Source organism: Madurella fahalii, assembly GCF_045866475.1.
Source record: "Madurella fahalii IFM 68171 DNA, scaffold_2, whole genome shotgun sequence".
In the NCBI taxonomy this organism is placed as follows: Eukaryota; Fungi; Ascomycota; class Sordariomycetes; order Sordariales; genus Madurella; species Madurella fahalii.
In genome coordinates, this window is record NW_027263972.1 from 5,045,424 (window position 1) to 5,073,365 (window position 27,942).

Consider the following 27,942-nt stretch of genomic DNA (forward strand, 5'->3'; position numbering starts at 1 on the left):
GGGAATACGTTGGCTGTCCATCGGTCTTCGGCGTCTCCAACTTCTCCGGCGCCGACGACTCAGCGTTCCTTCGGTGGCCGCAGCGGAGAACAGGGGCTGCAGCGCCCACATCAGCACGGAGATAAGCACTTGCGGTTAGGCCAAGCCCCGGTCATGCAAACAATGGCTCGGAGATTGCTCCGAAGTGCGATGACGACAGGCAAATGAGACATGAGCTCCGTTCCGGAGCAAACGTGTATAAATATCTAGTACAATTTGTCCCCATTCCTCTAGCTTCGAGGCAACCATCAGCTTTCTATCCTAAGTCTAACCGGGCTGACCATATATGAGCCCCATCTCTTTGCATGGTTTAACTGGCTGCGATACTCAAGAGTTGAGCGCGAAAGAAGGAACACAACGCCTACACGGATGCGGTGCGGGTGAGATTCGGAGAGCAAACTGTTAGCAGTCAGTCTGTGATCAAGGGATGAGATGTTAGGCAAATAGCACCGTCTTTCTATCAAGTAAAGCATCCCGACGCGAGACGGTTGCTGTCCCCCAGGTCACAGTCCCAAGTCGCAGCACGCAACTTCCCTATTATAGTACAAGTATCTTGCCATCTACAACCACATCGACTCCATCCTTGACGAGAATGTCCCAAAAGAGAGTATCCGACAACCTGATACACACGATCCATCCCAACACCGCAGTTCCCACACCACAACACGCTCCACGCGTGCAAACCAAGTCTCCTCAACGCGCCTAATCATTAAGTTCCCAAACTAAACAGTTATTAGCTCGTCGCAGGAAGTCAGGGCAACGAATACGTACCTAGCCAGTTTGATCAATGCCTAATGTTCCTGCCTCTTGCTCCGTATCCAGGCAAGGTTCTGCCTACACCTTCCTGTTTGGGGGTGTGAATTGCCTAGTACAACCTCGCTCAACCCGACACCTTGCCGAAATATCTGCTCTGCCTCCTTATGCCTCCCTAGGTTCCCGAGTACAGTACCAAGGCTATTCATATATATAAAGGTATCTGGGTGGTCTTCGCCAAAGACCTTCTTTCCCAACCTGAGAGCTTGCTGATGTATTTGCTCTGCCTCCCTATATTTGCCAAGACGATGCATGGCTACGGCTGTGTTATAGAGTAGATAACCCTTAGCCATGTCATCATCCGCATCCTCCTGGAAGTCCAGGGCTGCCTGCATATGCGGCAGATATTTCATCCATACATCTCTGTTCTCGTGCTCGGGAAAGGGAAAGAGTTCGTTGAGCCGATGGATCACTCTTGTCATGCATTGCTCTTCTTGGCTCGCCAACCAGTTTCGCATCGCCAGTCGAACCAGCCGATGCATATCGAATGAATCTTCTCCGTCCCGTTGCGCAATGAACGCATAAGCCTTCAAGGTACCGATCGCTTCGGCCGTCTCCAGCTCGTCGTCCGTCCCGGGTAGAAGAGAAACAGGTATATTCTTCTCAGCGAGGAAGCATGCGAATCTCAGATAATCTGCGGCGAGCCGATTGTTCCGCGAGATCTGGTCGAATGAGATCAACCAAGTCGTAGCTATTGGATTTTGGATCGTGTTGTATCGGCCTCTGTCTTCGAAATCCTTGCTGAGAAGTTTGATCAAACCTTTGTCACTCGATCGGCAATGGCCAAGATACTTAGAGACCGACATTCCTGTTTTGGACATGAATGCGGATGCCTGTTTGATGGCCAGGGGGAGGTTAGCCAGGAAATCAAGCAAGCTGGCCATGCTTTGTTCGTCGCACTGGCTTTCGCCCAGATTCTTCTCCAACAGCTTGGTAGCCTCGGACCTAGTCATCTCTTTTAGAGAGACGGTATTCTGGTTCGAGATATCGAACTTCACCGCAACGTCGCGATTCCGTGTAGTGAAGAGAATGGACCCATTGAGACTGAATGGGAGGCAATCTGAAAGACGCACGCCCCCGGTTCCGAAGAGCAGCTCGACATCATCGGCGTTATCGATGATCAGTAGCCAGCTGCCGGCACTTTCGTGGCTCAGTGCGGTCTTCACCAGCATCTTCACGTCTCGTTTATCCTCCTCGAGTTCGAACCCCTTGAGGTTCAGCTGCCGACCAATTTTGCGATAAGCATTCTCAAAACTTGCGGCGTCAATCGCCGGGACCCAGAAAACGGAGCAGTCCCCGCGGAGCCGGAAGGCAGCCTCAAGCGCGAGCTGCGTCTTCCCGACCCCGCCGAGACCGTTTATGGCCGTCAGCTGGCAGTTGTCCTTGTCACTGCCCGGATGGATTCTCTCTCGGAGTTGCGCGAGGATCGGTTCACGTCCCACAAAGTCCCGGTTGCGCCCGAACGGGACCGTCCAGTGCTTCTTGATGGCTGTATGCTCTAGTTAACATGCAAAATACTGCCGAGGAAATGCAGGATGCGAGCTACGTACATTCCGCGCCGTCTGGGCTCGGTTGTCCGAGACTCGTATTCGCTGGCGGGGCCTCAGTCGAGACAGGTCGCAATTCTCGAGCCCACCGCCGAAGCTCTCCACAGACTGCGACGAAACCGGGATTGTCCGCCCTCTCAAACCTCGCCATGTCCATGTGGTTGCTAGGTATCCCAATGGGAATGTAGCCCGGGAGAATCGCGGAATCCTGGGGTACAACCTGATGTCCGTCAGTATTGTTGAATGGCAAGAATGGTAGCGTGCTTACAAGCCCAACTCCTTGCAGAGGTAGCTCCTCGTAGAAGCAGGTGATCTGAATCGGTTGACCATCTCTGGTACGGGCCATGACCATGGCGTGGAAGCTGTCTTGTATCCGAGCAAGCACCTCGGAGTCTCTCTTGAGGACTTCCACGATTCGCGCGTTGGTCTGCTTGATGTGACCGAGAAACCTGGCAAACCTTTCGGCCCATCTTGCTAAGCCGGCGCCGTGGTGTGGCGTGCCGAGGAAGATGATGCCGCGAGTCGATCGGACGATGTTCCGGAGGTGTTGTTCAGTTCTCTATCCGGAGATCACTAAGGCCTGGGAACCTCAGTAATGAAACGCCGGAGCCAAGGGGAGCACAATGTATACTGACATCTTCGCAGACTAGGCCACCCAAGCTGTGGCAGACAAAGAAGATAGGTCGTTTGCTCTATACGTGTGTCAGAACGATCGCTCCTAAGTACCGTCTAGTATATGAACCTACCGTGCCATCTTCCTCCCGGTACGTTGATAGCGCCGTGAGCAGGTTCCATGCGTGGTTCCCGATTCGGCTCTCCGACACGACTCCTTGCCAGCCAGCCACACGTGCGTCGTATCCGAAAGTGAGAATTCGCGCGGAAGGAATCTTGGATGGCAGCAAGGCCTGAGGCCATGGCAAGAGCGCGTGTTTGGCTGTCCAGGTCTTTTCGCGGTGGCCTGTAAGTCCATGGACAAAGACAATGCTAGGATGATCGTTGTTAGCGACGATCGACAGTTGCGACGACAATGTGTCATACTCGACAATACTGTTCTCCTGGTTGTGGAGCAATTGGATGCCGGTTGTGGGCCTCTCTGTCGTTGACCTGCCGTCGGTTGCTCCGCTATGTCCGGATCGCCGGCCCCGGCCATGGCGCTGGAAAAACTCCCACATTCTCAGTCACTCCCGTCCCGTCAAGATGGGTCAATATTTCGCGCTAGGGAGAGTTACGAGTCCGCCACAGAAAAAGATCAAAGTGAGCAATTTCCAAGAGCTCCTTGTAGACTTGCATGGGTTAGGACCAAGTTCTTCAAATCTCTCAGGCTGTCTGCCGCAGCCTTTGGGTACCAAACATCTCCTTCGCAGCCACACTCTTGGCGCCACTCAAATTCTACATTATCCTTTATGTCGGGACATTCCGCACAGTTCTAGTCCATGGAAATGATGGGGAACTCCGTGGCTTTCCGCCGACTGGCTAATTCAGCTTGAGAATCGGGCAACTACTTTGTTACCCAGTCCTGGTCTGCACCATGACCATCCTCTTCGCCACGGCCACTCTCATGTGTCAAGTGGAACGCTCGGGAAAAGCATCGCTATCGCCCATAACTAAGGTACCTATGTTGTGGTGCAACGTTCCATTCTCGTGGCACCATGTTGTAGGGCAACCACCTACATCCCCATCCCAAACATCCTCTTGCCCTCTCCCCCCCTTACGCGATACGGTCAATTGGGTGATCTTCACTCACACCTACAACGGCCTACTATCCGTAGAGCCGCACCCTTTTTCATTTTCAGAGAAGTCCCTCGCGGTTGTGTCATGAGCATCAGCATGATCGGAGTTCGCAGAGCAGCCAATGGTTGGCTTTAAGACTTCCCTCCACAGTCTCAGTGAGATTTAGCTCCTCCTTTCTTATTCTCGGGTCCGAATCCGGGCAGCCAACACAAGGATGGAGACGTGCGCAGGATAAGTTTGCGTCCCTTTGCCGAGCCTTTGACCATATGAGGCGCCTGCCATGTCATCACCTTGTTTTTAGTCACGAATGTCCAATCTCTTGCTGACCACCTGTCCCGGTGCTGCCCACCAAGCTAGACGTAGCCGAACCGCCACGGCTCAAATTCCACCATCGCTGCCCAGGAGTCCATATACGCTTGGTGAGTCTGGCAGTAGGGGCCCGGTTCAGCAGGAGGATGGTAGCAGTACGGGAACTCCCCCTTCGCGCCGTTCTCGGGATTGATGAAGCAGTACGCGCACAGGTGATTTTCGCAACGGTTGGCATTGTTCTCGGCTCGCCTCTCGCACCCCTCGACCACACACATGTGCACGCTGCAGGTGCCCTTGGGGTTATTATACGCGGATCTCTCGCATCGCACGCGGTAAGCACTCATCCAGGCGCACCGGTGGCCGTCACAGTAGAAGCCGGACATGCATCTGGGCTCAGGGCATCGGTAGCCGTCGTCGTTCTCGACTGCGCTGGATGTAAGGTATGCCGTCAGCTCACCATGCGCCCTATAGGTACATGAAGCTATGAAGGAAAGAGAACCCATACCAGCAATGCTCCTTGCAATAGTAGGACCCTTCATGGGCGAGCGCAGCACAATACGTACGGCTTGCAATCTTCCACTTGCACAGCGATGCCGCATGAGCAGTGCAATAGGGGGAGCCGGGGACTTTCTTCCCGGAACAGCGCACCGAGTTATTCATGAGATGGATACAGTTGTACTTTTCATGGCGCTCGCAGTTCACGGATTTGCTCCTGTCTGGGAACAAACCTCCGTAAGGGTATATGGTGCCATGGACCAGCCGTACGGGCGTCGCCTTGCACCTAGCCTTCCCGTAAGAAGGCCGGTACTGGCATAAATGGTCGGAGCAGACCGGCGCTGCGCAGGCACGGTCCTTGGCGACAGCGCGGCCGCAGATACCGTTCCGGCCTCCGTGGGACTCATTGACGATACATGTCTGACAGACCTGAGATTGTCTCTGCCGTTGGGTGTTCTGGAAAAGCAGGGAAAAGAGAGAGGCTGATGGAGACATCGCAAAGGCGCTACATATCGCGAATTAACAAGGGGGGTTGAGTGTGCCACGGGGAGCGGGAGGATGCTTGCTGTCAGTCCATGTTGATTGCATCGCTTTATACACTATCGCGAGCAAGATCTGGCTTTCTTCTACGATAGATGTCGTGGCCAGAGTGCTCAGCAGTAAAGCCTGTGGGACAGGATGGCAAATTGCCAACCACATAGAGATACAGAGCTCACCAAAAGCAAGTTTGGGTAACCTTTCGTGGGTTCGCACCAACCATACTCTAAGCAAACACCCAAATCGCACGCCCCGCCAAGAACGTCCGCCGCCAGGATGCCGAGCCAGAGCGTTGGTATTTCTTGACATTATACCTAAATATATCCCCTCTCAATCCCCTCTCTCTTTTAACCGTATCCAATGAGCCAGTCAGTCCCGGATCCCAACGCAGAAGTCACACAGCGTGAACACCCGTTCATGCCTGCTCCCGCAGCCAAGCCTTCCGTCGTACGACACCACTCACACTACACCTTGACCTTGACCGGCACAGGCACCGTTGTTTCTCTTTCCTGCCCCTTCCCCCTTCGCTTCCGCCCCCTATTATCCAACTGCCGCCAGAACAGCACTACCACGACCACCGTAACAACCTGCAACAAACCCGCCTTGACATACGACCCCAGCGTGCCCACCCAACAACGCCTTCTCCTCGTTTGTCGCGCCGCGACATCCGCCACTCCTTTCCTCACCGACCCTTCCGCCTCCTCCTCCTCCTCCTCCTCCTCCTCATGCCCATCATCACCGCCACCACCACCACTCATCCTCTCGCAAACCTCCCTCATCAGCCGTGGGTCGTCGGTAATCACCCCATCCGCGGACTTGCGCACGCACCACTCCATCCAGCGCTCGTCGTTGACAGTCCACACGTACAGTTTCCGCCGGGCCGCCAGCTGGACGGCGCGGCGGAAGCGGGCGCCGAGCGGGCCGATGAGGCTGGGCTGGAAGAGGTTGAAGTCGACGTTGGCGTGGGGGTAGGAGCCGACGGGGGCGGGCAGGAACTTTTGCGCGTAGAGCGGAGAGAAGCTGATGATGGCGCGCGGGTGGGAGGGGAGGTGGTGGCGGGAGAGGGAGAGGTAGGTTTCCTATCACAAGCCTGTTGAGTTGGTTGATCGGGGATATGGGAGGAGCGCGGGAGGGAGGGGGGAATGGGGGGTTGGGGGGGAGGAGTTTGGCATACGTTCCATGCCCCGATGACTATCCTCTCTTGCCAGGGGAGGGAGGGAGACGGCGGGGCGGCGGCAATGGTGCGGGCTATTGCGCCGAGGAGGGCGTCGGGGTCGTCATCGGTCTTGATGTTTTTTTTAGTTTTATTTAGGTTAGCTGGGGGACGGCGAATTTGTGCTGCGAGTGGTTTATGGGATAAGGCTCACCTTGATGTCCAACAACACCCATATCGACTCGATCCCCGGCTGGGTCAACCACTCAAGCAGGTCGGACAACCGGGGCATGCCCACGTGGGGCTCCCGGACCGTCTTGAGCGTGCTCAGGTAGTCCCAGTCGCAGTCGGCGATCTTCTCGTCTTTGCCGAAGCAGCGCTTCAGCGAGGCATCCTGCGGTCTTGTTTCAGTCGCCTTGATTGTGTACGCGTAGACGCAACGTTGAACCCGCCTGTCACATCCTTCCTTACAACACTTGCGATACATGAAATGCGGACCAGCAACGAGACACAGAGCAGGTTCTTACATGAGACAGTACGACCACACCATCGCGGGACAGGTGCAGATCCGTCTCGATAGCGTCGGCACCGACGTCTACGGCGCCCTGGAAAGCGATCATAGAATTCTCAGGGAACGCGGCCTTGTAACCCCTGTGGCCGATGTTTTGCGGTAGGGGCGGCGGCTTGTTATCAGTAGAGAGGGACATCTGCCGAGATTCAGGTTGCCTAGGCCTAACAAATATCAATCGAACAATAAGATTTTGTGTATGAATGAGCGGTGGCAGCGGTTCTTTGGGGGTGCAACCTGAGGGTTCCAGTCTCACTCAAACGCAACAGCTCCGTCAAGACAGAGGTTTGCGTGTCCCGGAGCGAAGTTGAATTGGGTGGATCCCGGGCCGCGGACAGACCCCAAAGCCGACCCGGAGAGTTCCGCTACGGAGATAGGGCCCACTAAAGCCGGCATACCCAGGTCCCGGGGGGGTGGCTCCTGGCGGGGCTCGATTACCGTTCATGTCACCAAGCCCCCCGCCACAGCCGCAGCCACAGTCTCCGAAACGGAAATCACAAAGTGCAGGCAGTGGGCTCGACTTTCCCCTCCCGCACACCGGCTATGCTCCCCTCGAGCTATCTCCTTTAGTCGAATATGTCGGCCTTTGGCTCCAAGGGAACTCGCGCCCTACTCCCCGGTGTGCGATTTAGCCTAAAGCACCCGCAGCGTTGCAGACGGCCATCGCTTCCCGCCGAACGCCTGCATCTGCATGCCGCCCCGGGAGAGTTGCAAGCATATTGCTCCTCCCCTGGCTTTTACACAGGCCCATGCAGGGTTCGGACAATCATAGAACGAGCCAGCCAGGAATAGGCTCCTGAAAACAGAGGTCTCTTCCGTGGTGGTATACGCCACGTGATTTCCCATCAATGTCTTCATATCCGAGTCCCCTGATGAACGGCAAAAACCACCAGTATCCATCCGGTCCTCGGGGGTGGTAGGCGAACGGGTTCCTCCGTCCACCACTTCTCCAAAACGGTCTTAGGTCTCAGACCTTCGGCAGTCCAGTACTTACCCTACGTATGACCTCATCCAATCTCTCCCAGGCACCAACCGAACCAGCACACCGCAAATTCGAGATAGCAAACCCCACCTGACCCGGGCCTTGACCCGGGATCAGGGACCCAAGTTTCGCCGAGTCAGTGTCCCGCGGAGACTGGAGAGCCGCCCCATAAACGGAGAATTAGTCGCAGATAGCGGATTCAGCTGACCCAGACCACCTCCTCGTGTGGCCGGTCCCTTGCCACGCTCGACCAGTGGAGAGCGATCTCCATCAGAATGCCAACTAAGCTCCCAACAAAAGCAAGGAGAATTGGGTTGTGTGGAGTCCAGATTTCCATCATCCACAATCGTCAGGGGCACAGTACGTGAATACATGTAGCATACTGTACTTTTTTTGAGGGCTGTGCTACCTCCTACTCTGAACCCATCGACAACAGAACCTGTTCAGCCAGCTACATCTAAGAAAGACAAAGGGAATCGTAGCTATATAGACTTGATAGCAAAAGTGCAACCATTCTTAGGCCTCGCTTGGCCATAACTTTGTCCTTTCAGAATCCAAACCTGACCAGCCAACTTTAAAGTCCAACAATCCCAAGAAATAAAACAACTTGACCGATTCCCAAGTCCCCCAAACCCCCTAGATAGTTGCAGTATCCAGAAAAACAGGCCTCCCCTCAAGAACCTCGCGCCATCCCAACCCCCAATGGACGCCCACCGTAGTCAAGTACGCAGATAGATACCAACCGACCAACCGACCAACCAGCCAACCCAGCTCAAATCGCACAACCATCACCACAAAACCAATCCGATCCCATCCAACATCCGTATAGCGTAACCGATTGCTGCCGTCATAAAAGAATTCCATCCTGACCTCTATCACAGCCCAAACCCATCAAGCACAAACCCCCCCTCAGCCGTAGTTGTCACAGGCAACAGCCCGCCCCCAAAGTCCATCGCGCTCCCAACACTAATCAGATCATCGCTCGAGCTCAGCCCGTCCTCACTCATGCTCAAGACACTATGCGCCGAAGCCGAGACCGACCCGGACCCGGACCCGAAATCTCCTAGGTTGAACCCCGTCAGGTCCCACGAGTCAGGCGACCATGATGCCGCCGTAGCCACGGCCGCGGCCGACACGGGCGTGGCTCCACCACCACCATTATTCCCGCCTCCCGTATCCGCTCCCATCGCGGACAACCCGGGCCCTCCGTACATGGCATCGTACACGTTGATCTGGCCGCCGTCAATCGAGCTGAGGAGGGCTTCCCACTCAGCTGCCGAGATGCTGGCGCCCTTTTGGAGCTGGGTGTAGAGCTGGGATTGCTGGGGCTGCGACATCGATTGTCCTTGTTGATGCTGCTGCTGCTGCTGCTGGCGAGGAAGAGAACCGCCACGTGCCTGGGCCGGGGACGACGGCTGCGACTGCGACTGGGCCTGAGGGTGATTCAGGGGTACTTGGTACTCTATGCCTTGTTTGGAGCGGGCCAACATGGCTGCTTGGGCGGCGTGAACCTGGCTAAGGGATAACCTGTGGTCCCGTTGGGCGAGTGGGATAGCCGGCCGCGGGCTGTCAAAGGAGCCCCGCGGGCGCGGGTGATATTGATCGGCTCTGTTTTGCTGAGCAAGCTGTGGCATCGTCATCCTGCGCAGCTTCTCCTGTTGCAGGAGGAGATCGGTCTCGCTCATGCTTGCGCTGGGATGGCGGCCAAGTGTTGTGTGACTCTTGTGCATCGTGGCGGGGGAAGTCCGATGCGTGGGCGGGGCGGCTAGACCGATATCCGGACTTTGCCTCGGTGGAGTCGGTAATGACTGCGGGGGCGGTTCATCGACGGCGATCAACATTGCTGCGACGCGCTTGAAATCGTACGAGCCGGGGGCCTTTGCCTTATCCACCATTTTGATCACGGCGTTAACCAGTCTCTCGTTGTCTTTCAACACCTTGCTCTCCTGCTTGAGACCCATCGTCTGATAGAGCAGGGCCATGCCGCAGAGAATAAGTGTGTCCGACTTGTTCAGGCAGAACGAGAAGGACATGTTCCGTTCTTCAAGCAGCTGAATAATCTGGATGATGTGCTTGCTCGACTCGCCCACCGAGAGAAGCGCAGGAGCCGCTTTGGGCCCCAAACCCGACGTCACGGCGGGGCGGTAAATAAGAGTACGAGTGTAGTAGTATGCAAGAGCCTGGGGGGCTGGTTAGTCGTGTGGAGTCCGCCATCGGTGTGGCCCACTTACCAGGATGGGTGACCTGCTGCCCGTCACATCGGTCGATGGCTTGTCTTGCTTGAAGGTGAGCTTGAGATGTTGAGGCAGCTTCTCATACCAGTCGTCCAGCTCGGCCGCGAGCGCCGACATGAGCTGGAGTGAGAGTTCGTGCGAGGCTGCGGACGGATAGATCTTCTCTAGGACCGTGCCAAGGATTCGGGAACATCGGAAAAGCGCCAAGGCGCTCGAAAGTCGAGTAGCCTCGCCCGGAAGGCTAGGTTGAAAGCCCTTCTCTGTAACATACTCATCATCTGTGTCGGAAGGAAACTCGGCATGCACGTCTTCCTCCTTGAGAAGTTTGGGCAATCCGAGCATGCCGGCGGAGAAGCTGTGAATGATGAGCGACGGACGGCTCGAGGCGGGGGTGGGTCCACATACCAATCAAGTGCGTACAGCGTCCAAAAGACCTTCTTTCGCGTCTCAATGGTAAGCACGCCAAACGAAAACCTCTTCTGGCTTTGGTGCAGTCCAAGCCGGTGCGACAATCCGACGGCAATGCCCTTGTAATGCTGTAGCCGCTTGTAATCGGCCCTGATGGTGCAATAGATCAACGCGAGTAGTAGACACTGCAGAGTCATCATGGTGTTGTCCATCAGGACCGCCTCTAGGGATCGTTGCCACTGCTGTTCGCAGGCGGCAATCTGATCAAGGTCTAGCTGCTCGCTAGATAGAGCGGCGATGCTGTAGACAAGGTAGAGCTGCGCCAGTTTGTGGTTGTTCTTGACTTTCTCGGGGTCTGCGACGAATTCCTCATACACGCGAAGAAAAGTTGGTTTGTGAAGAACAGGGAAGAGCGGGGCCCATTCTTGGAAATACACATTGACGCATCGATCAGAGAACAAGCGGGGAGGTATCCTCATGGTCTGCGCGGGCGGCTTTGCCGTCAAGGGATAGCACCCCTGAATGTGGAGGAAGGCCTCCGGGTTGAACTCGGAGCACGACTTGCCATTCTCCTGGATCTTGCGTTTAAAGGACTCTGGCAATAACACATTAGCAGCGTCGACCGAGGCGGGCAGAGAAGGGGACAAAACAAACCGATGAAGGCACGGCCGCTCGAAGCGCCCATAAAGTAAGAATCCGAATTTTCCACACCGAGTAGCAGCGGCGAAGCCTGAACCCTGAAGGTGTCCTCCTTTGACGGCGCAACCTCCTTCTTTTCGGCCGCTGGCGAGCTGTGACACGGCTCGGTAGGCGACCGACGGTTGTTGTGCATCCTCGAGAGCATGTCGATCTTTTCGTCCTTTTCGTCCAGCAGATCCTTAAGCTCCCTCACCTCAGCCTCCAACACGCGCACCCGTTCCTCTAATGACTCGGTGTAGCCTCGTGGGAAGGCACGGCGGCTGAGCTTGTCGCTGGTGCGGCACTCGAACCCAACATTGGCGCACTGCGAGCAGCACGGCCGGATGCCATCGCAGCGAATCTTTTTGCTGCGACATCGGTCGCAGGCCTGGGCGATGCGGCTCTGTGAGCTGTTGCCCACTTTGATGACCTTCATGGGTAGAATTCCCGGCATTTTGGCGTAGTTTTGGTTTCGCCCCTTTCCCTCACGTTCGTCGCATTCGCACGAATATGACGGGTCGTCTGAATGCTGCTAGACCAGGCCACACAAGGGGGGGGAGGGGTTGTTTTTAGATGGTGGCGTCTGGTCGCGGCCAACTGCCGGGTGTGGCGCGTGTCGTCGAGATCGGAGAGCACCAGCCTCACCGGTGCTCAAACCCCTTGGACAGTCGTAGCGCAGGCGTCTACCATGAACTGGCAAGGATGGGATTTGGTAGCAATTGTCGGTTTTGCGACAGGCAGAAAAGCGAGAATGTGGACGGTGCAACAGTGCAACAGTGCAAAGACAGGCGGGGCCGGAGGACTTTAAAGGTGTGTGTGAGCGATAAGCCAGGGAGTGAGGGAAAAAAAAAGACGAAGAAGGTGACAGGCCAGACAGGTGGCTCCCCAGTTCAACTCCCCGGCCCCACGCAACGACTCGCAGCGAACCTGCGGAGGGAATTTAGAAACGGTCGGTCAGCACCGGCAGCAGGGCAGCAGGGCCAGCATGTTGCGCCGTCGAGGACGACAGGGTTCCTGGCTGTTGGGGAGAAAGAGTGGCACGATTGGTGGGATTGGGTCGGCCAACCTTGCCTAGTATAGAATTTCCCCAATGGGCGGCGGGGAGGGGAAATCTGGGGGAGAGCAGGGGTGTTGCGTTAGCAGCGCTCCATCATCCTTCTGGTTCCGTCGCAAACTCCTTAGGTGGGAATTCAATATGACTCTCTTCTCTCGGCCATCGCTGTCCCTTGCTTCCCTTAGCGCAATTGCTTTCTTCACCACTCCCGCCCCCATACATACTACAGTGCATAGAGCGGACCAAGAGTCTGCGGGTGCCGCCTCTCTGCCGCGCAGGTTCGACATTCCCCCACATTCCAGAACGGCACCACCCCGGACGCTATCTTGACCTAAACCGGCGGGCACAGGACAGAATTGACTGCCATCGCATCATAGTGTAGAGATGATCTGAATGCAGACCGGTCAGTTCATGGTACTCTTGCCGTCAGCCCAGAACTCTAGAAGCCCTGCATCACGGGGCCATTGGCGACGGCACGGGCAGGCAGGTGGCGGACCAAGACTTTGGTTGTAACTCTCGCATCCTCTTAGCTGGCGGGAACGAGATGCGGTTTCTGGCACACATTGACGATCGCGACGTCTGGCATCCAGGTTCAAAAGTGGGACGATGTTACTTGGTTACTTGGCGTGCGTACTGCCTTTTCTTCGTGATGCTGGGCGCTGCAGAATTACGCAGGAAAAGTGGCCATTTCCCGAAGTCAACAGCCGACGCGACAATACAATACGTCCGACCAGAGCTGTGTAACCCCCTCGTAACGCCGAAGACCTGAGGATATCTCTCCCTCACCGACTTCGTCACCGGATTGATCCATGGTTAAGAGGCCGATGGTCAGCCAACGCTCCTTTCTGCCTGGTGCCGGTGTATTAATATCGACGACCAATATGCCTTTAGAATATGGCCCTCCGTGCTTCAGATTAGACAGCCACCTCACCCGATAGCCTTTCTCGACGCCCGCCTGGTGCGGCGAGTTCGCCAGCGCGGAACATGCCTCGTCCTCGACCTGCGATCCGTCCCTATGGGCAAAGCATGCGGAAGTCTTATGATGAAACCGACGCCATAGAAGCTATTCCATTGGTTCGTGGTCAAGTCTTTGTCAGACCCCCCCAGCCTTCCAAACAATATTTTAACCCTATTCGGGAACAGCACCGGAGATCCCGGTCGAGCACGTTTTATTAGTGCCGATATTTCTGCGCTAAACCGAGCAAGTCGAACAACTTCGTGTGGTTCCCATGTCATCCATAACCCGAACAGTTGGCGCGCCGCCGTGTCTTGCCTCTGCCTTTGCCTTTCATGGCGAAAATAAACGTCATCCCCGCATCCTAGCAGCTCTAATAATGTATTGCAGGGCCGCATAATTACAGGTCCGGTTCTTCGCGAAGACCCCAAGCTTTCCCCGCAGTCCGGGGGTGGGCTAGGTAGCCACCCCGTTCAAGATCGACTTTCCGGCAAAAGTCAGCCCACTTCGTCGAGATTGGTCCGCTGGGTTCGGCGGCGGCTGCAAATGCCTCGTGGCAGTTTGCTCCTAGCCTTGGCACCGGAAAAAGCTCCTTTGGGGGGTATTCTTCAGCATAACTGCAAACTACATTGCAGTACCAGAGCAGACAACAGAGACACCGTAAGACTCGGAGATTTTCCAGTCTGACCGCCAGACACAACCTTGTCCGTCGCTGACAATGGTGGGGATGAAATGCCGGGTTCGGCTGGTATTGGCGGCGGTATGAATCATTTCATTGTTTCTTTCCTTGCCGGGATAGCGCAGGGGGGGGGGGGGGGGGGGGGGTTCGTTTCGTATCACACGTACTCTCATGAGTCCATTTCTCAACACTGTAAACATCTTTCGGACGTATGACATGATGTTCAGAAGCAAAACAGTGCAGCCATCATGCTGTACATTATACTTCCAGCAGCCTTCAGCTAAAATCCTCCTCCTCATTGGGCGCCTTCTTGCCAACTAGATCCGATTCGGCAGCTTCCATCGGTCCGAGATAAGCCACCACGTTTTTGTCCTTCAGGAGCGAGCTTCTCTGCATGAGACCCTGTCAGTCGCTAAACCAAATCCGTGCTTCCCGCCAACACACGGATCTTCGTGTCTCAACTGCTCGCCCGAGCCTCCAAGGAAGGTGTTTATGCGGTACGTACCTCTTCCTCCAAAGCTTCGATGGAGCTTTCCAGAATTCTCGCCTCAACGCGGCGTAGGATCGTCGCAGCCTGGAAACAATCTTCCCTCTGCAAGGAAGAAGCGATACTTTCTGGGGTGCTCGACCGTAGTCGCTCGAGCTGTGTTTGGAAACAGTCTTGCACGACAGTAACTACGCGCAGTCTCAGCACCGCAGAAAGGGGGTGAGATTGGATCAGGGCCTCAAAGTCCTTCGTCCGGTCCGTAACATCCTCGCCTTGCCAGAATACACGCAGCTGCCGGGCCCCGTCGGTCTGCTGCAAAAGGCGGAACTCGAGCCCATCCTCTTCGTTGATGCACATCAAATAGGCGAACTCACTCCGCCAGCGGACGGACCCCTTCTCTCGGGCCACGTGGACTTTGGGGGCCTCTCCGAAGGCGACAAGCTTTGCCTTGGCCAGCGGATCGTCTGGGAAAGGGCTCAGCGGCAGGACAAGGCTGTCAGCCGTGGACTCAGCATCGATGAAGCCGTAGCTGAACAACATTTCCGCGGCAGACTTTGTGTCGCCGTAGCTGATGGTTATTTCTTCACCTTCTGCGATACTGGTCCCTGGCCTGAGCAGGAGGACTACTTCGTCCCGGGAATTCTCTTCATAATAAGCCGAGGGACGAGCCGAGTGGTTTATCATGTCAACGCATGGGACCATGGACTCCCCGGACTTGGGCAATTCCAAGCATCGAGACCGATACAAGGCGTCAAGGCGAATCCAGTCTGTAAAGCGGATCAAGCCGCTCTCCCAGAGCAGCTCATTCCAGCAAGGAATGTCGGACGATTTCTCTCTGATCAACGCAAATTCGGCGTCCAGGGCCGAGATCTTTGCATTGACCGCCGACTCAAGAGACGTTCCCCGGAGCAGAATCCTCTCATACTCAGTCCAGAGCGTGGGCACGGGAACCGTCTCGGGCAGGAACTGTAGGTATTCTGTCCAGGGGTTTGAAACTCCCACGGAAGGGTGGCTGGATCGGGAAGCCAAAGCGGCGTGGACAAGGAGGAACAGCAAGATGTCCGCTCGCGCAGACTACGACGCGGTCAGTTTCAGCGGTCGAGGCATAGCTTGATTTGCCCCGGGGGGGGGGGGGGGGGAGGTTATACACGGTGGTGACCGACGGCGTCTAAGAGCTGCCTAAAATCCTTGGACTCTTTGGCATATTCCTCTACGGCAGCGTCATTGAGCACGAGGCCGTGAGGCACCGTGAGCAGGGTTGTGGCATCAGGAGCGCCTTCTGTGGCGTTCAGATTCTTATGACAGACCACGCCATAACCCTTCCCTTGAATGCTCGCGACCTTGGCTTCGAGAAATGCGACCTCGTTAAGACGCGCCCACGCAGGAAGGCTCTCAATTGGGAGCTTCGGCCACGGCATCCCGGACGTGTTGTTTTGCTCTGACTATGACCTTTGCTGTTGACATTAAAGGTGAATGTTGCAGCGGGGGCCTAATCCGAAGGCTGCTTGGAAAGAGCCGGAGCGGCATGAATGGGCGAGTGTGAACTGGGGGTCTAACCGGATCGATGCGCATGGCCTCGCATGCACGACAGAGCAAGTGGCTGGCTCGACTTTGCCCCGCTTCAGCCACCCCCATTGCAGAACGAGCTGGGAAGCCCCGCCATTCCCTATTGCAGGTGAGGCGAAATGGCCCAACTTCAGGTACCTTAAGCTCTCGGTCATCCCCTTCTGACGGCGTCAATTCCATGGTGCGCAAGGTACGGCGCGTACGCAAGCGCAGCTCGCGACGCCGGCGACATGGATCCACTTAGTATATTATCAATCCTGGCGTCAACTGTCCAGTTCATTGATTTTGGGACGCGGCTCCTTAACGTGATACTTGATTCGCGACGTGGAAATTCATCGGCGGCCCGGGCCGAGGTAGACGAGCTCGATGACGACTCGCGGGCGCTGATGGCCTGTGCCCAGGCTATTGAGATGAAGGCCGAACGTCTAGAGCGCTTGGATAGACCACTCACAGCCACTGAAGCGGCCCTTCTGAGGGAATCCCGCCGTTGTGTGGAAGCTGGCCGGGAAATCTCCAGGTCGCTCGAGAAACATGCCCAAGATCGGACCAGTGAGTCGATAATGGACAGCATCGGCGCCGCGTTCAGGTTAGCTTGGCACGAAAAGTCCATCAAAAGTAGTAAGAGCAGGCTGGATGAGGCTAGAGAGAAGTTGATGTTAGCAATGGTTTCCAACCTGTGGTAGGGACTCCTCTCTCTGATATAGTTCTCAGAGGAGGGATTCAAGATTAACTGACACCTTAGGTAGGGAACGGTCGATGCCGGGCGAGGCACCGGCAACCGAGCCCACGAAACATCAAATTCTTCTTGAGCAGCTGCGCTCTGAGGGACAAGCGGAGGTTGATGGCCCCACGGAAGCCCACTCCTTGTTCACCTATCACCAGAGAAAGGCCAGGCGCGGCAAGAGCGCCTCTGTGGACGAAGGCCGTAACGCCCATGACCCCGAACATGCGGATGCCCTTCTCAGCAGCCTTCACTTCGCCGCCCTGGATAGTCGACACCAGGCGATCCCCAAAGCATACGACAGCACCTTCGGGTGGGTATTACAGGAACCTCGTCGATCAGAGGACGCTGATGCTCAGCCCTTGTGGAGCAGCTTTCCAGACTGGCTTAGGAAAGACTCGGAAAACATCTATTGGATCACTGGAAAGCCCGGCTCTGGCAAGTCAACTTTGATGAAACACTTGGTAGCCCAGCCCGAAACGCTGTCGTATCTCGAGCAGTGGTCCGGTCACCGGAAGGTTTTCGTGGCTACATTCTACTCGTGGGATGCTGGGAGCGACCTCCAGAAGTCCCAAGTCGGGCTTCTGCGAACGCTCCTGTACCAAATCGTCGAGCAGGTCCCGGAAATCGCACCGCGGTTGTTCCCTGGTCGGTGGGCTATGCAGAAGATTTTTGGCTCGGCCTCGCTCCAGCATATTCCGCCATGGACCTGGGAGGAACTGTTCCAAAGCGTTGGCGCCTTAACCACACTTACCGGGCGAAAGTTCAACCTCGCCATCTTCGTTGACGGACTCGACGAATTTGCCGGGGATCATTCAAGGTTGATCGACCTAGTTAGGCAGTTCCACAGTCAACCGGGTGTAAAAGTATGCGTGAGCAGCCGGCCGTGGAACGACTTCCGGGATGCCTTTGTGTCGTGCCCGCAGCTGAAGATGGAGATCCTCACCGAAAACGATTTGAAAACATTCGTACACGGCGTGTCACACGGAAACGTCGCCTTCATGGAGCTCCATGAGGCTTACCCTACTGAAGCTCAAGACTTGCTTGCCAAGGTCGTGGAGAGGGCGTGCGGCGTTTTCCTCTGGGTCTCGCTCGTCATGAAGGCGTTGCTCGGCTCGCTCACTGATGGCGCGACGCTCACGCATTTGGAGCATCTGGTGGACAGCTTGCCCGAGGACTTGTCAAAGCTCTACTCGCGTCTTTGGCGGAGAGTCAAAGACGACTATAAACGCGACGGGTCTCGGCTCCTACTCCTGTTCCGGACCTACACCAACTCCCCGATCCTGGACTTGAAGGCTATGAAAGTAGTTATGCCGGCAGGGATGGAGGCAGAGATGTTGTGGCTCGCCGACCGCGGCCCGCCCGAACGTCCTCAGCATATGATCCGGGTATTGCGAAGAAAGCTCAACAGCTGCACAATGGGGCTGCTTGAGTTGGCGCCGAAATCCAGCCAGGTCAACTATCTACATCGGACGACCAAAGAATGGCTAGACACATTCTGGCCCGAGATGGAATCGGACGCTCCAGCCCAATTTGACCCTCACCTGGGACTGCTTCGTGCCGTCTCACGCATGGCTTCCAACGACCCAAACTCGGCGAGAAACAAATTCAAGACGCAACCAACATCGTGGCAGTCATATTGCAACATGTGGGGTTGGATGTTGGAAGCATTTTACCACGCAGGCAAGGTCGTGAGCGACCCGCACGGTCGCTTAGTCAAGGCACTCGATCGTGTCGAGGGCGTATTCCGAAACATGCGGTTCGTCACAACCACCATGGTTATCCACCTGTCGCACTGGGCGAGAGTCGAGAGGGGATCTGCGGATCAGTTCGGCTTTGTCGGCCTGGCGGCTGAGTTTGGCGTCTTCAGGTACGTCCAAGCTAAGATCGACGAGTCGCCGGACTATGTCTCCATCGAGGGCAACGAAGAGGATCTAATCTCGTGCCTGCTCCTCGGGCCGGGCCGCCGTGGACTGCCCAAACGGGAGTACAAGGCCTTGGGTGACACGCCGCTTCGGCAGAGGCTCGACTGCATAAAGGAGTTTGTCTTTGACCACATGAGTTTCAACCACGCCGGGCGCTACCAGGTGGCCGGGCTCATTCTCTCTATGTGTGAAAGCAAAAAGGGGAAGATCCCCGCCGCGCTTCGGATCAGGTTGGCACGGCTGGCTGCGAGAGTCGCGGTGCGGAACGAAGAAGGGTGGCCGCATAAGGATGTCGGTTCAGCTCTTGTTGAGAGGGCTGGTGGTGAGATGCCGTACGGCCAGGCGGTTCTCGACTTGTTGGAGAACTACGGCATCGAAGAGAAGAGAGGTGGCGTCAGGGAGTCTGTTAGGGCGTGGCTACAGTGGAAACTCGAGAATCTGAGCGGGGGGTGAGGTGAAACGGGGTAGGGTAATTGGTGGGGATGTGATGGTTGTACTACTCTCTGGTGCAAGTATTTACTGTATCGGGTTGTAGGTAGCGTATGGGAGCCAAATACATTGAGTACATAGCTGATAATCCTGAAGGATTTGTTTACATTAGTCCCTTCACCCTATGTGGAGCGCTGCCTGCGTGATTATCGAATAATTTGCTTCCAGGTGTCAATTGGTTCGCTGGAATGGCTGGTAGGGCCGAAGAGCAGCATGTGGCGATGGAACCATGGATTGTATCTGAAGAGGCAATAGTTCTGTCTGATAGTGGTGCAAGGCCTACACTGTCCTTCTTTATATGGTATTCTGATGATGATATTTCACTGGTCAGCAGTCCACATTGGAGATGCATACGGAGGTCAAGGGTCTTGGGCCGTCAATAGCAGACAGAGTCCTGGATTCCGAGCGGGCAGAGCAAGGAGAGGTACAGTACGTGAAGTGTGCCTACAAAAGATTACAGTAATATGTTGGGTGGTTAGACAAGGTGGGGGTCGGTCGCGGGGTCGGTATGGAGGGGTTAAAAATGGTATCCTTGATAGCAAGATAAACATTTCGATTGAACGCCCACATCACCACCCCGACGACGTATCGAACACCGCGCTCTACGCTATACACATCCCGTTATATACCTCTGCTGTCCTAGCAGGATCGGATTCAGAATGCCTCGGGATCCATTAATCGGCTTGGTCGGGAAGCCCAGTGCCGGCAAGTCCAGCACGCTCAACTCGCTCACAGACGCCACTTCCAAAGTCGGTGGGTAGACGTTCTCTCTCACAACCCCCTCCCCCCCCTTTCGCCGTCGCGCCCACCCAGACAGAACCCTCAGGTTACTGATACGGGCCCCTTGCGCAGGCAATTTTCCGTACGCTATCAACTCCCCTTTGCAATTGCGCCCTAGTGTAGTCACTGAGCTGACACGCTCGCCTCTGCACCCCGCTCCTTGTACAGATTCACCACCATCGACCCGCAACGCGCGATCGGCTACCTCCAGATCGACTGCGCCTGCGCGCGCTTCGGGGTGACGGACCGGTGCAAGCCCAACTACGGCTCGTGCGTCGGCGGGCGGCGGAGCGTGCCCATCGAGCTGCTCGACGTGGCCGGGCTCGTGCCGGGGGCGCACCAGGGCAAAGGGCTGGGCAACAAGTTCCTCGACGACCTGCGGCACGCCGACGCGCTGATTCACGTGGTGGACGTGTCGGGCACGACCGATGCCGAGGGCAAGAACACGCGCGGTTACGACCCCTCGGTCGACATCGCCTGGCTGCGGAGCGAGATCGTTGCGTGGATCCGGGGCAACCTGATGGAGAAGTGGGGTTCCATCAAGAGGAGGCACATCGCGGTCAAGGCGACGGCTGTGGAGACGCTGCAGAATCAGTTCAGCGGGTATGGGAGTACGTCGGCGGTGGTGGCGAGGACGCTGGATAAGCTGGGGTTGAAGGAACCTTTGGAGGAGTGGAGCGGTGCGTTGCCGTCGTCGCCTCTGGCGTGGTAGCCGCTTTTAGTGCTGTGTGGGTTTTGCTGATGCGCTGATTTTGTCCTGCCAGACGAGACCATTGACCGGGTGGTGAATGCCTTCACCGACGAAAAGTTCCCCACGGTAATTGCCCTCAACAAGATCGACCACCCAGATGCCGACAAGAATATCGCCAAGATCGCAAAGATGCAGGATCCCAATACGATTGTGCTCTGCTCAGCCATCTCCGAGATCTTCCTGAGAAAGATGGCCAAGCAGGGGTACATCCGGTACACAGAAGGCAGCGAGTTTGTCGACACGAGGGAAGACCTGATAGCAGACGGCGACCCGGACGGCGGGGGGCTGAAGGAGCTGGACGAGAAGAACAGGAACAGGATAGAGAACCTCAAAGACATGGTGCTCTACCGGTTCGGATCGACGGGGGTGGTCCAGGTGCTGTCCAAGGCGGCCGAGATTTTAGGGCTTGTCCCCGTCTTTCCGGTGAGGAATACCACCACCTTCAGCTCAGGGGCAGGCGATTCGAAGCATGTGTTCCGGGACTGCGTCCTTGTGAAGAAGAATTCGACTGTGGCGGATGTGGCCAGGAAGATCATGGGTGATGCGCCAATCGCGTACATTGAGGGCGTGGGTGGAATACGGGTTGCCGAGGACCAAATAGTGTCTGTTGGAAAGAACGATGTGAGTCTCGGATCGTTCTCTTTATTTTCCCGCTTTCCCGCTTTCCTGCTATTTCCTTAGTTATTACTGACATTGAGAAGATATTATCCTTTAGGGTAGGAAAGTAAGACGACTAAAAGCTACTTGTATATCCATGTTCTTAGGCAGACGGAACTCATTCCTCGGTGTGCCAGACATTGGAAAAAATGTGTGGCTGCGATGTCGCGGGCGGCAATAAACAAGACCTCGGTATCCCCGATGGTACACTGGCGACACTGGGTTCTCAGCTAAGAACCGCTACTCATAGATTTCGCAGTTAAGGGCCGGCCCAGTTGGCGTACTGGGCTATTTGATGGTGTCTAAGCCACCTGAGACGCGACGATCTAGGCACTGTTGTCCTGATTAAAACAGGTAGGGTAAAATTGTGATTGCATCCACAAAAGTCCAACGTGTTGATTCAGAGACTTAGAGACATAAATCTACGAATCCATGCTCAATTCGTGACACATGACCTCGGGTATCGTGATATTAAAAGGCTTCGCTGCTGAGCTGCGCCTCGCATAAAACAAGCAAAGCCAAACCAGACCTGTTCAAACCCAATTGGAAACCAGAAAACTAAGGAAAGGAAATGGCGAAAGCCCAGAACGGAAATGAATAGCCAATTCATGATCCATCACGGCCCATAAATCCATAACTCCCTCGTGACCGTTACCCTGATCGGATTCGGGCGTCGTCGGCGTCGTCGTCGAATCCATCCTCTTATATCCCTTCGTCGGATGGATGACCATCGAAATGCTTGGCATTAGCGGGCCAACGGCGGGGCGCAGAAGTTGTCGTCACCGCATTATGTCATTGCCGCTGCCCCACCTAAAAGATCCAGATCGCAACAAGGGTAGCTCCAATGCGGCCGACAGCACCCGAGATCTTTGGATTGACCGATTTTTTTTATGCTTTTTCAATTCTTCGAGTCGTGAACATCTCTCCCGGATGAGATGGGTTTGGCGAGGCGTCGCAAAATATTAGACAATGTCTTGCTCTAGTATTTGCAGATGATGTACAGAGCGTGTACGATGCCGGGGAGGTACTGAAACAGCGGTCAGCTAAGATGCTGTGCTGGAAGAAATCGGGAGACTAGCTTTGGGAAACTTACGCCGAGAATGGTCAGGAGGATGTTGATCAGCAGGTCTGCTCCGCAGCCGCGCTCGAGGAAGACGCCAAGCGGCGGGAGGATCACGGCAAAGATGATCTTGCAGATGTCGCTGGGCAGGAAAATGTTAACACATGCGTTGACCAAGGAAAGAAGGGGGTTAGGGGAGAACCTAGACCCCAAGCTCGAGGCCTGGGAATGGATGGTCAACATACCTCGCAGTGAAAGCCATTGTAGTCGGGTAGTCGGGTAGTCGGGTAGTCGGGTAGTCGGGTAGTCGGGTAGCTGCGCCGATCGAGATTAACGTATGGTGTAGCTTGCGCTTAGAAAGCTCGAGGTTTTGTTTTGGTCTGCTAACTCTTCGAAGTAATGGAAATCGTGAGTTGGTGGACAAGTAAACGATGGAGACCAGTCGGGTGGGTTAACGCAGTGTATAAATACCTGAGTGAGCGGTGACACGTCTAGTTGCCGTGCTCGTGCCAAGGTGGAAGACCTGGCGGGTCTTGCTGCGCCCTGTACGGAGCTGTAGTCTGGCAGCAGGTAAAAAGGGTCTTGCCGCTAAGACAGCCGGCGTTGATTGGGGACTGAGAGGTGCGTCATATGCCATCGCATCCGGTTCCTAAGCCGCCGGTGGCGGCCTGCCCTGGTGGTGGAGCTCAAAGATGCCCAATAGCCGCCAATGCTCGTCCAACTTGTGAAATGGCGTGACAAAACCTACATGTTAGGGCTGAGGTCTGGTACGATCAAACCACTGCACAGTACTTTTTACCTTGCGTACCTGAGGTAACAAACCGCATGAGAGCTAATCAAAGCTCTTCACCGATTCTGCTAGCGTTTTGTGCATGAGGGAAAGTCTAGGTAAACGTTACCGCGGGCGTCTGGGTCTGGTGCATTTCCGACGCATCTGGTGCCCAAACCACTCACAACCGTTTCGCACGGCAGGACCTTGAAATACTGTACTGTACGTCCGTAGACTCGGTTCGGGAGTTTCTCGTTGCACCGATGCCCAAGCGCGGCGGCAAGCAGCTGTTTGAGCGAGGCATCTGCAACACTGCCCGCTGTAATTGCGCGTTTTCAGCTTATTTCTTGAGATACCAGCTTCAGAGCTTTCCGTGTGACGTTTGATGGTAGGCTTAGCGCCCCACCTCGAGGGTGTTGATGACATCACTACCGCAGCAATGCAGAACGGGTGGCAGGCATGTGTGGCGCAGTCTCAAGGGTCCCGGACCAAGTCAAGGAACGGCCGACACTTGCATGGAACCGTTAGCCATGGAAGTATTCGAGAAGAATGGCCACCCGCGACACAAGTCCCCCAGCAAGAGGGATTCTGCCACTGTCCACGTACGCCTCGTTAACTACCATAGTATTGCAAAAAAAAAAAAAAAAAAAAAAAAAAAAAAAAGAATAAGAAAGAAAAAAAAAAAAGCTGGCTTGGAACCGTGGCTGGTGTGTGACCTCAATGTGACTCCGAGCGCCTAAGCTTATCCGTAGGGCAGGCGGAACTCGAAGCCTAAAAGAGCCATTAAACGTTGAGCCCCGAGGCCTTGTATCGATAATCGCAACTCTCTTGCCGAAGAGCCACATTCCAACTTTTGGCATTCCGCATCCCTAACCATTTGCTCTTTGGCCGCAATGGGGCATCTCGTGACGGTCGCGACCTGCAGCTTGAATCAATGGGTTCTCGACGTAAGTGACCAATCGAAGAGAAAGGCAATGCCGGACGCTGCTTATCGGCATCTCATCTATAGTGGGAGGGGAACCTCGCCCGGATCATCGAGAGCATTCACCAAGCCAAGGCCGCGGGTGCACGCCTCCGTGTCGGTCCTGTAAGTTGCGCGAGTCGGTTTGCCGCAGTGCCCAGTAATTACCTCCTGACAGGGTTGTCCAGGAACTGGAAATCTGCGGGTACTCGAGCCTCGACCATTTCCACGAGCTCGATGTCTACACCCACAGCCTGGAGATGCTCCGCTGGCTTTTGCTGGATGAGAGCACACATGGCATCCTGCTCGATGTTGGCCTGCCTGTGTTGCACAGGAACCTGAGGTACAACTGCCGTGCCATCTGTAAGTAGCTGGCCAGTCATGGTTCCAAAACCCTCGGAATTTTAATAAATCTACAGGCCTTGATGGCAAGATCCTCTTGATCGTAGGCCCAACTCAGCTCCGCACTTGATGCCTACATAGTCACTGACCGCGGCCCTCGGATGACAGAGGCCCAAGATGTGGCTCGCCAATGACGGCAATTACCGCGAGATGCGGCACTTTACCCCCTGGATGCGCCCGAGAGAGACCGAGCTCTACCACCTGCCCAAGATGTTGGCTGATATCCAGGGTGAGACGCACGTCCTGTTCGGGGATGCTGTCATCTCGACCCCTGAAACCGCCTTTGGCGCAGAAACCTGCGTGAGCAACTCTGAACATATCATTGCCGGCTGCCGCTTACCGTTTACCAGGAAGAGCTCTTCACGCCCAAGGCTCCGCATATTGTACGTGCCTTGATGAAGAGTTAGAAAAGCGAGAGCTAACCATCACGACTGTGTAGGATATGGCACTGGACGGTGTAGGTATCTTGTTGACCGGCGAGGAGTAGGCATAAATTGATGTTGACCACGGATCAGGTCGAGGTTATAACGAATTCCAGCGGAAGTCACTGTCTGTTCTAACCTGATTTTCCAGTGCCACTTGGAACGATCGAAACCTGGGCTAACATGCAAGTACAGTCACACTGAGGAAATTGGACACCCGCCTTCAGTTGATCATGGAAGCCACCCGCAAGTCCGGCGGTGTCTACCTTGTATGTAATTTCTCACTGGGTATCTCATTGGTACTAACGCATGTTGCCGCAGTACGCCAACCAGCAAGGTTGCGAGTATGTTCCATAGCTCGGGGACTGTCGGTGGCGATTCGCTAACCGTAGTAGCGGCGAGCGTTTGTATTTCGATGGCTGCGCCATGATCATAGGTGAGCCCGTATTCCTCAGAGGATCAGATGAATGCAGTGCTAACCACAGGTTAGTGAATGGTGATATCGGTACGCAAACAGAACTCACAAACTTTTCGGGGAAGTTCTAATTGCGGTATAGTCGCCCAGGGTTCTCAGTTCAGTCTCAATGATGTGGAGGTGGTCACCGCCACAGTTGACCTGGAAGAAGTGAGGTCCTACCGGGCCTCCATCTCCCGCGGTCTTCAAGCTGCGACATCCGGCGCCAAGTACCAGCGGATCCAGACCCCTTTTGAACTCAGCTCCGAGGACGACGACGCCGACATTGAGAAGAAACCTACGCTCCCAGTTCAGCCAAGGTTCCATTCTGTTGAAGAGGAAATCGCACTCTGTGGCGGTTGCTATCTCTGGGATGTGAGTTTTAACTGTACCAACTCCTTGGGCCATATTCGAGCGGATGTTCATCGTTAGCAGTACCTCCGCAGATCCGGAACGGCAGGTTATCTAGTTCCCCTCAGTGGTGGCATCGACTCGTGTGCCACTGCAGGTACGTTCGGACTGCCTATTTTTTTCTTTTACCTCTTCTGCTCCGTTAGCACGTGCTAACCAAGACCACTATTAGTGATTGTCTACTCCATGTGCCGCATCGTCATGCAAGCCGTCGAGCAAGGGAATGCCCAAGTCATCGAGGACGTCAAGCGCATCGCAAAATACGGCGGCGAAGACGCCATCCCAAGGACACCGCAGGAGTTGTGTAACCAGGTCTTCACCACGCTGTACATGGGCATGAAGAAGCAGAGCTCGCGCGAGACGCGCCAGCGCGCAAAGGACCTTGCTGAGGCCATCGGTAGTTACCACGTTAACCTGGACATTGACGACGTGTACGAGGCCCAAAAGAAGCTGGTTGTCGATACTGTCGGCTTCGAGCCCAAGTTCAAGGTTGAAGGGGGCACGGTGCAGGAGAACCTGACGCTGCAGTGCTTGCAGGCGAGAATCAGGATGGTCACGGCCTACGTACGTTTGACTCATATCTCGGCTTGGTTCGCCTCAACACTGCATTTGCTTGGAGCGAGTGTGTTGACCTGCAACTGCAGGAGTTTGGGCAGATTCTCCCGACGGCTCGGAAACGACCCGGGGGTGGAAGCTTGTTGGTGCTCGGCAGTGCCAATGTTGGCGAGGTGAGTGGCACTCGTGAAGCCGTTCTTATGCTGCTGGGCTAACGCGATACACGCAGAGTACGTCTTTTCTCGCCTCCTAAGACGAAGATGATGTGAATGCTTATATAAGTTTGCGTTTCGCAGGTCTTCGAGGTTACCTGACCAAGTACGACTGCTCGGTAAGTCACAAGCGTGAGAGATGGATCTCGGGTTGCATCTGACTTGTGTCTCTATAGAGCGCGGATATCGTACGTGAATGCATACTTGCCCCGTCGGATGCTGGCAAAAGCGGAATACCTGACAACCTTGTGTTAGAATCCCATTGGCTCCATTGACAAGGCCGACCTGAAACGGTTTATTGCGTGGGCCGAGAAGAACTTTGACCTTCCTTGTCTGCAGAACTTCTTGACGGCTGTTCCCACCGCTGAGCTTGTGAGTGACGTTAATCCAAAAAGACATTTGGTATGCTAACATTGTTTTCCCTCATAGGAACCAATCACTGAAAACTATGTCCAGAGTGACGAGGCGGGTACGTGTTTAAGGCGTAATTTCAGAGGAGTGGATCCAGTCGCTAACTTGACGATAGATATGGTATGTGATTATCATAACGCGACAATGAGATATCTGTCTCACGGTGAAGGAGACAAAAAAGCTCCAAAGGGTGCTGACTGTACACAAGGGTATGACATACCAGGAATTGACCGTTTTTGGTCGCCTTCGTAAGCTCAACAAACTCGGTCCGTTTGCCATGTTCCAGCGGCTGGTGCACGACTGGAGTATTGACCGCGAACGCACTCCGGGTGACGATGCGCCTTACTATACGCCAGCACAGGTCGCTGAGAAGGTCAAGAGGTTTTTCCACTTCTATGCTATCAACAGTATGTTTCCTGCTCCAATTGGTGGGTATCACTTGTGAGTTGACTGACGGCGATGATAATAGGGCACAAGATGACGACCCTGACGCCGGCTCTGCACTGCAATGACTACTGTGAGTTTATTTGCAGCGCAGGGGAATCTGCATTGATTAACCTTCTCTTGGCAGCACCGGACGACAACCGGTTCGACCTCCGGCCGTTCTTGTATCCGCCATTCTGGAAGAGCTGGAGCTTCAAGCGGATTGACATGGAGCTTGAGAGGATCGAGAAGAAGCGGGCGAGTAAGAAGGCATGATTTCCTGTCGTGGGCAGGGAGCGGGGGA

The 27,942-nt window shown here is 55.2% G+C and overlaps 9 protein-coding genes across 9 annotated transcripts; 4 read left to right on the forward strand and 5 right to left on the reverse strand.

Annotated features, from left to right (window-relative positions):
• Positions 1 to 830: 830 nt before the first annotated feature.
• Positions 831 to 3,571, reverse strand: MFIFM68171_04228 (Tetratricopeptide-like helical (Fragment); the record flags this gene model as incomplete). The annotated part of the gene is made up of 6 exons (XM_071059648.1): positions 831 to 2,341; positions 2,403 to 2,619; positions 2,668 to 2,958; positions 3,035 to 3,091; positions 3,146 to 3,383; positions 3,438 to 3,571. 6 exons carry the CDS (start codon positions 3,569 to 3,571, stop codon positions 831 to 833), a joined length of 2,448 nt encoding a protein of 815 aa, XP_070915749.1.
• A 912-nt stretch (positions 3,572 to 4,483) lies between these two features.
• MFIFM68171_04229 (uncharacterized protein) lies at positions 4,484 to 5,341 on the reverse strand (the record flags this gene model as incomplete). The annotated part of the gene is made up of 3 exons (XM_071059649.1): positions 4,484 to 4,868; positions 4,945 to 5,069; positions 5,168 to 5,341. The coding sequence occupies 3 exons, from the start codon at positions 5,339 to 5,341 to the stop codon at positions 4,484 to 4,486; spliced, it is 684 nt and encodes a 227-aa protein (XP_070915750.1).
• A 594-nt stretch (positions 5,342 to 5,935) lies between these two features.
• On the reverse strand, positions 5,936 to 7,331 carry MFIFM68171_04230 (uncharacterized protein; the record flags this gene model as incomplete). The annotated part of the gene is made up of 4 exons (XM_071059650.1): positions 5,936 to 6,550; positions 6,646 to 6,756; positions 6,839 to 7,018; positions 7,152 to 7,331. The coding sequence occupies 4 exons, from the start codon at positions 7,329 to 7,331 to the stop codon at positions 5,936 to 5,938; spliced, it is 1,086 nt and encodes a 361-aa protein (XP_070915751.1).
• A 1,718-nt stretch (positions 7,332 to 9,049) lies between these two features.
• Positions 9,050 to 11,948, reverse strand: CAT8 (DNA-binding transcription factor cat8; the record flags this gene model as incomplete). The annotated part of the gene is made up of 4 exons (XM_071059651.1): positions 9,050 to 10,354; positions 10,406 to 10,763; positions 10,814 to 11,411; positions 11,471 to 11,948. The coding sequence occupies 4 exons, from the start codon at positions 11,946 to 11,948 to the stop codon at positions 9,050 to 9,052; spliced, it is 2,739 nt and encodes a 912-aa protein (XP_070915752.1).
• A 2,510-nt stretch (positions 11,949 to 14,458) lies between these two features.
• MFIFM68171_04232 (uncharacterized protein) lies at positions 14,459 to 16,087 on the reverse strand (the record flags this gene model as incomplete). The annotated part of the gene is made up of 3 exons (XM_071059652.1): positions 14,459 to 14,572; positions 14,688 to 15,743; positions 15,818 to 16,087. The coding sequence occupies 3 exons, from the start codon at positions 16,085 to 16,087 to the stop codon at positions 14,459 to 14,461; spliced, it is 1,440 nt and encodes a 479-aa protein (XP_070915753.1).
• Positions 16,088 to 16,465: 378 nt separating this feature from the next.
• Positions 16,466 to 16,854, forward strand: MFIFM68171_04233 (uncharacterized protein; the record flags this gene model as incomplete). The annotated part of the gene is made up of 2 exons (XM_071059653.1): positions 16,466 to 16,784; positions 16,841 to 16,854. The coding sequence occupies 2 exons, from the start codon at positions 16,466 to 16,468 to the stop codon at positions 16,852 to 16,854; spliced, it is 333 nt and encodes a 110-aa protein (XP_070915754.1).
• A 43-nt stretch (positions 16,855 to 16,897) lies between these two features.
• MFIFM68171_04234 (uncharacterized protein) lies at positions 16,898 to 19,334 on the forward strand (the record flags this gene model as incomplete). Its single annotated transcript, XM_071059654.1, has 2 exons — positions 16,898 to 16,914; positions 16,982 to 19,334. The coding sequence occupies 2 exons, from the start codon at positions 16,898 to 16,900 to the stop codon at positions 19,332 to 19,334; spliced, it is 2,370 nt and encodes a 789-aa protein (XP_070915755.1).
• Positions 19,335 to 20,029: 695 nt separating this feature from the next.
• Positions 20,030 to 21,629, forward strand: MFIFM68171_04235 (uncharacterized protein; the record flags this gene model as incomplete). Its single annotated transcript, XM_071059655.1, has 5 exons — positions 20,030 to 20,123; positions 20,223 to 20,232; positions 20,319 to 20,830; positions 20,915 to 21,522; positions 21,603 to 21,629. 5 exons carry the CDS (start codon positions 20,030 to 20,032, stop codon positions 21,627 to 21,629), a joined length of 1,251 nt encoding a protein of 416 aa, XP_070915756.1.
• A 2,651-nt stretch (positions 21,630 to 24,280) lies between these two features.
• Positions 24,281 to 27,914, forward strand: MFIFM68171_04236 (uncharacterized protein; the record flags this gene model as incomplete). The annotated part of the gene is made up of 23 exons (XM_071059656.1): positions 24,281 to 24,334; positions 24,397 to 24,474; positions 24,537 to 24,711; positions 24,768 to 24,793; positions 24,859 to 25,050; positions 25,101 to 25,133; positions 25,190 to 25,207; positions 25,266 to 25,299; positions 25,368 to 25,441; positions 25,494 to 25,516; positions 25,565 to 25,608; positions 25,663 to 25,677; positions 25,730 to 26,001; positions 26,062 to 26,134; positions 26,210 to 26,601; positions 26,682 to 26,765; positions 26,889 to 26,897; positions 26,981 to 26,992; positions 27,060 to 27,176; positions 27,234 to 27,273; positions 27,365 to 27,622; positions 27,685 to 27,732; positions 27,787 to 27,914. 23 exons carry the CDS (start codon positions 24,281 to 24,283, stop codon positions 27,912 to 27,914), a joined length of 2,199 nt encoding a protein of 732 aa, XP_070915757.1.
• Positions 27,915 to 27,942: the final 28 nt, after the last annotated feature.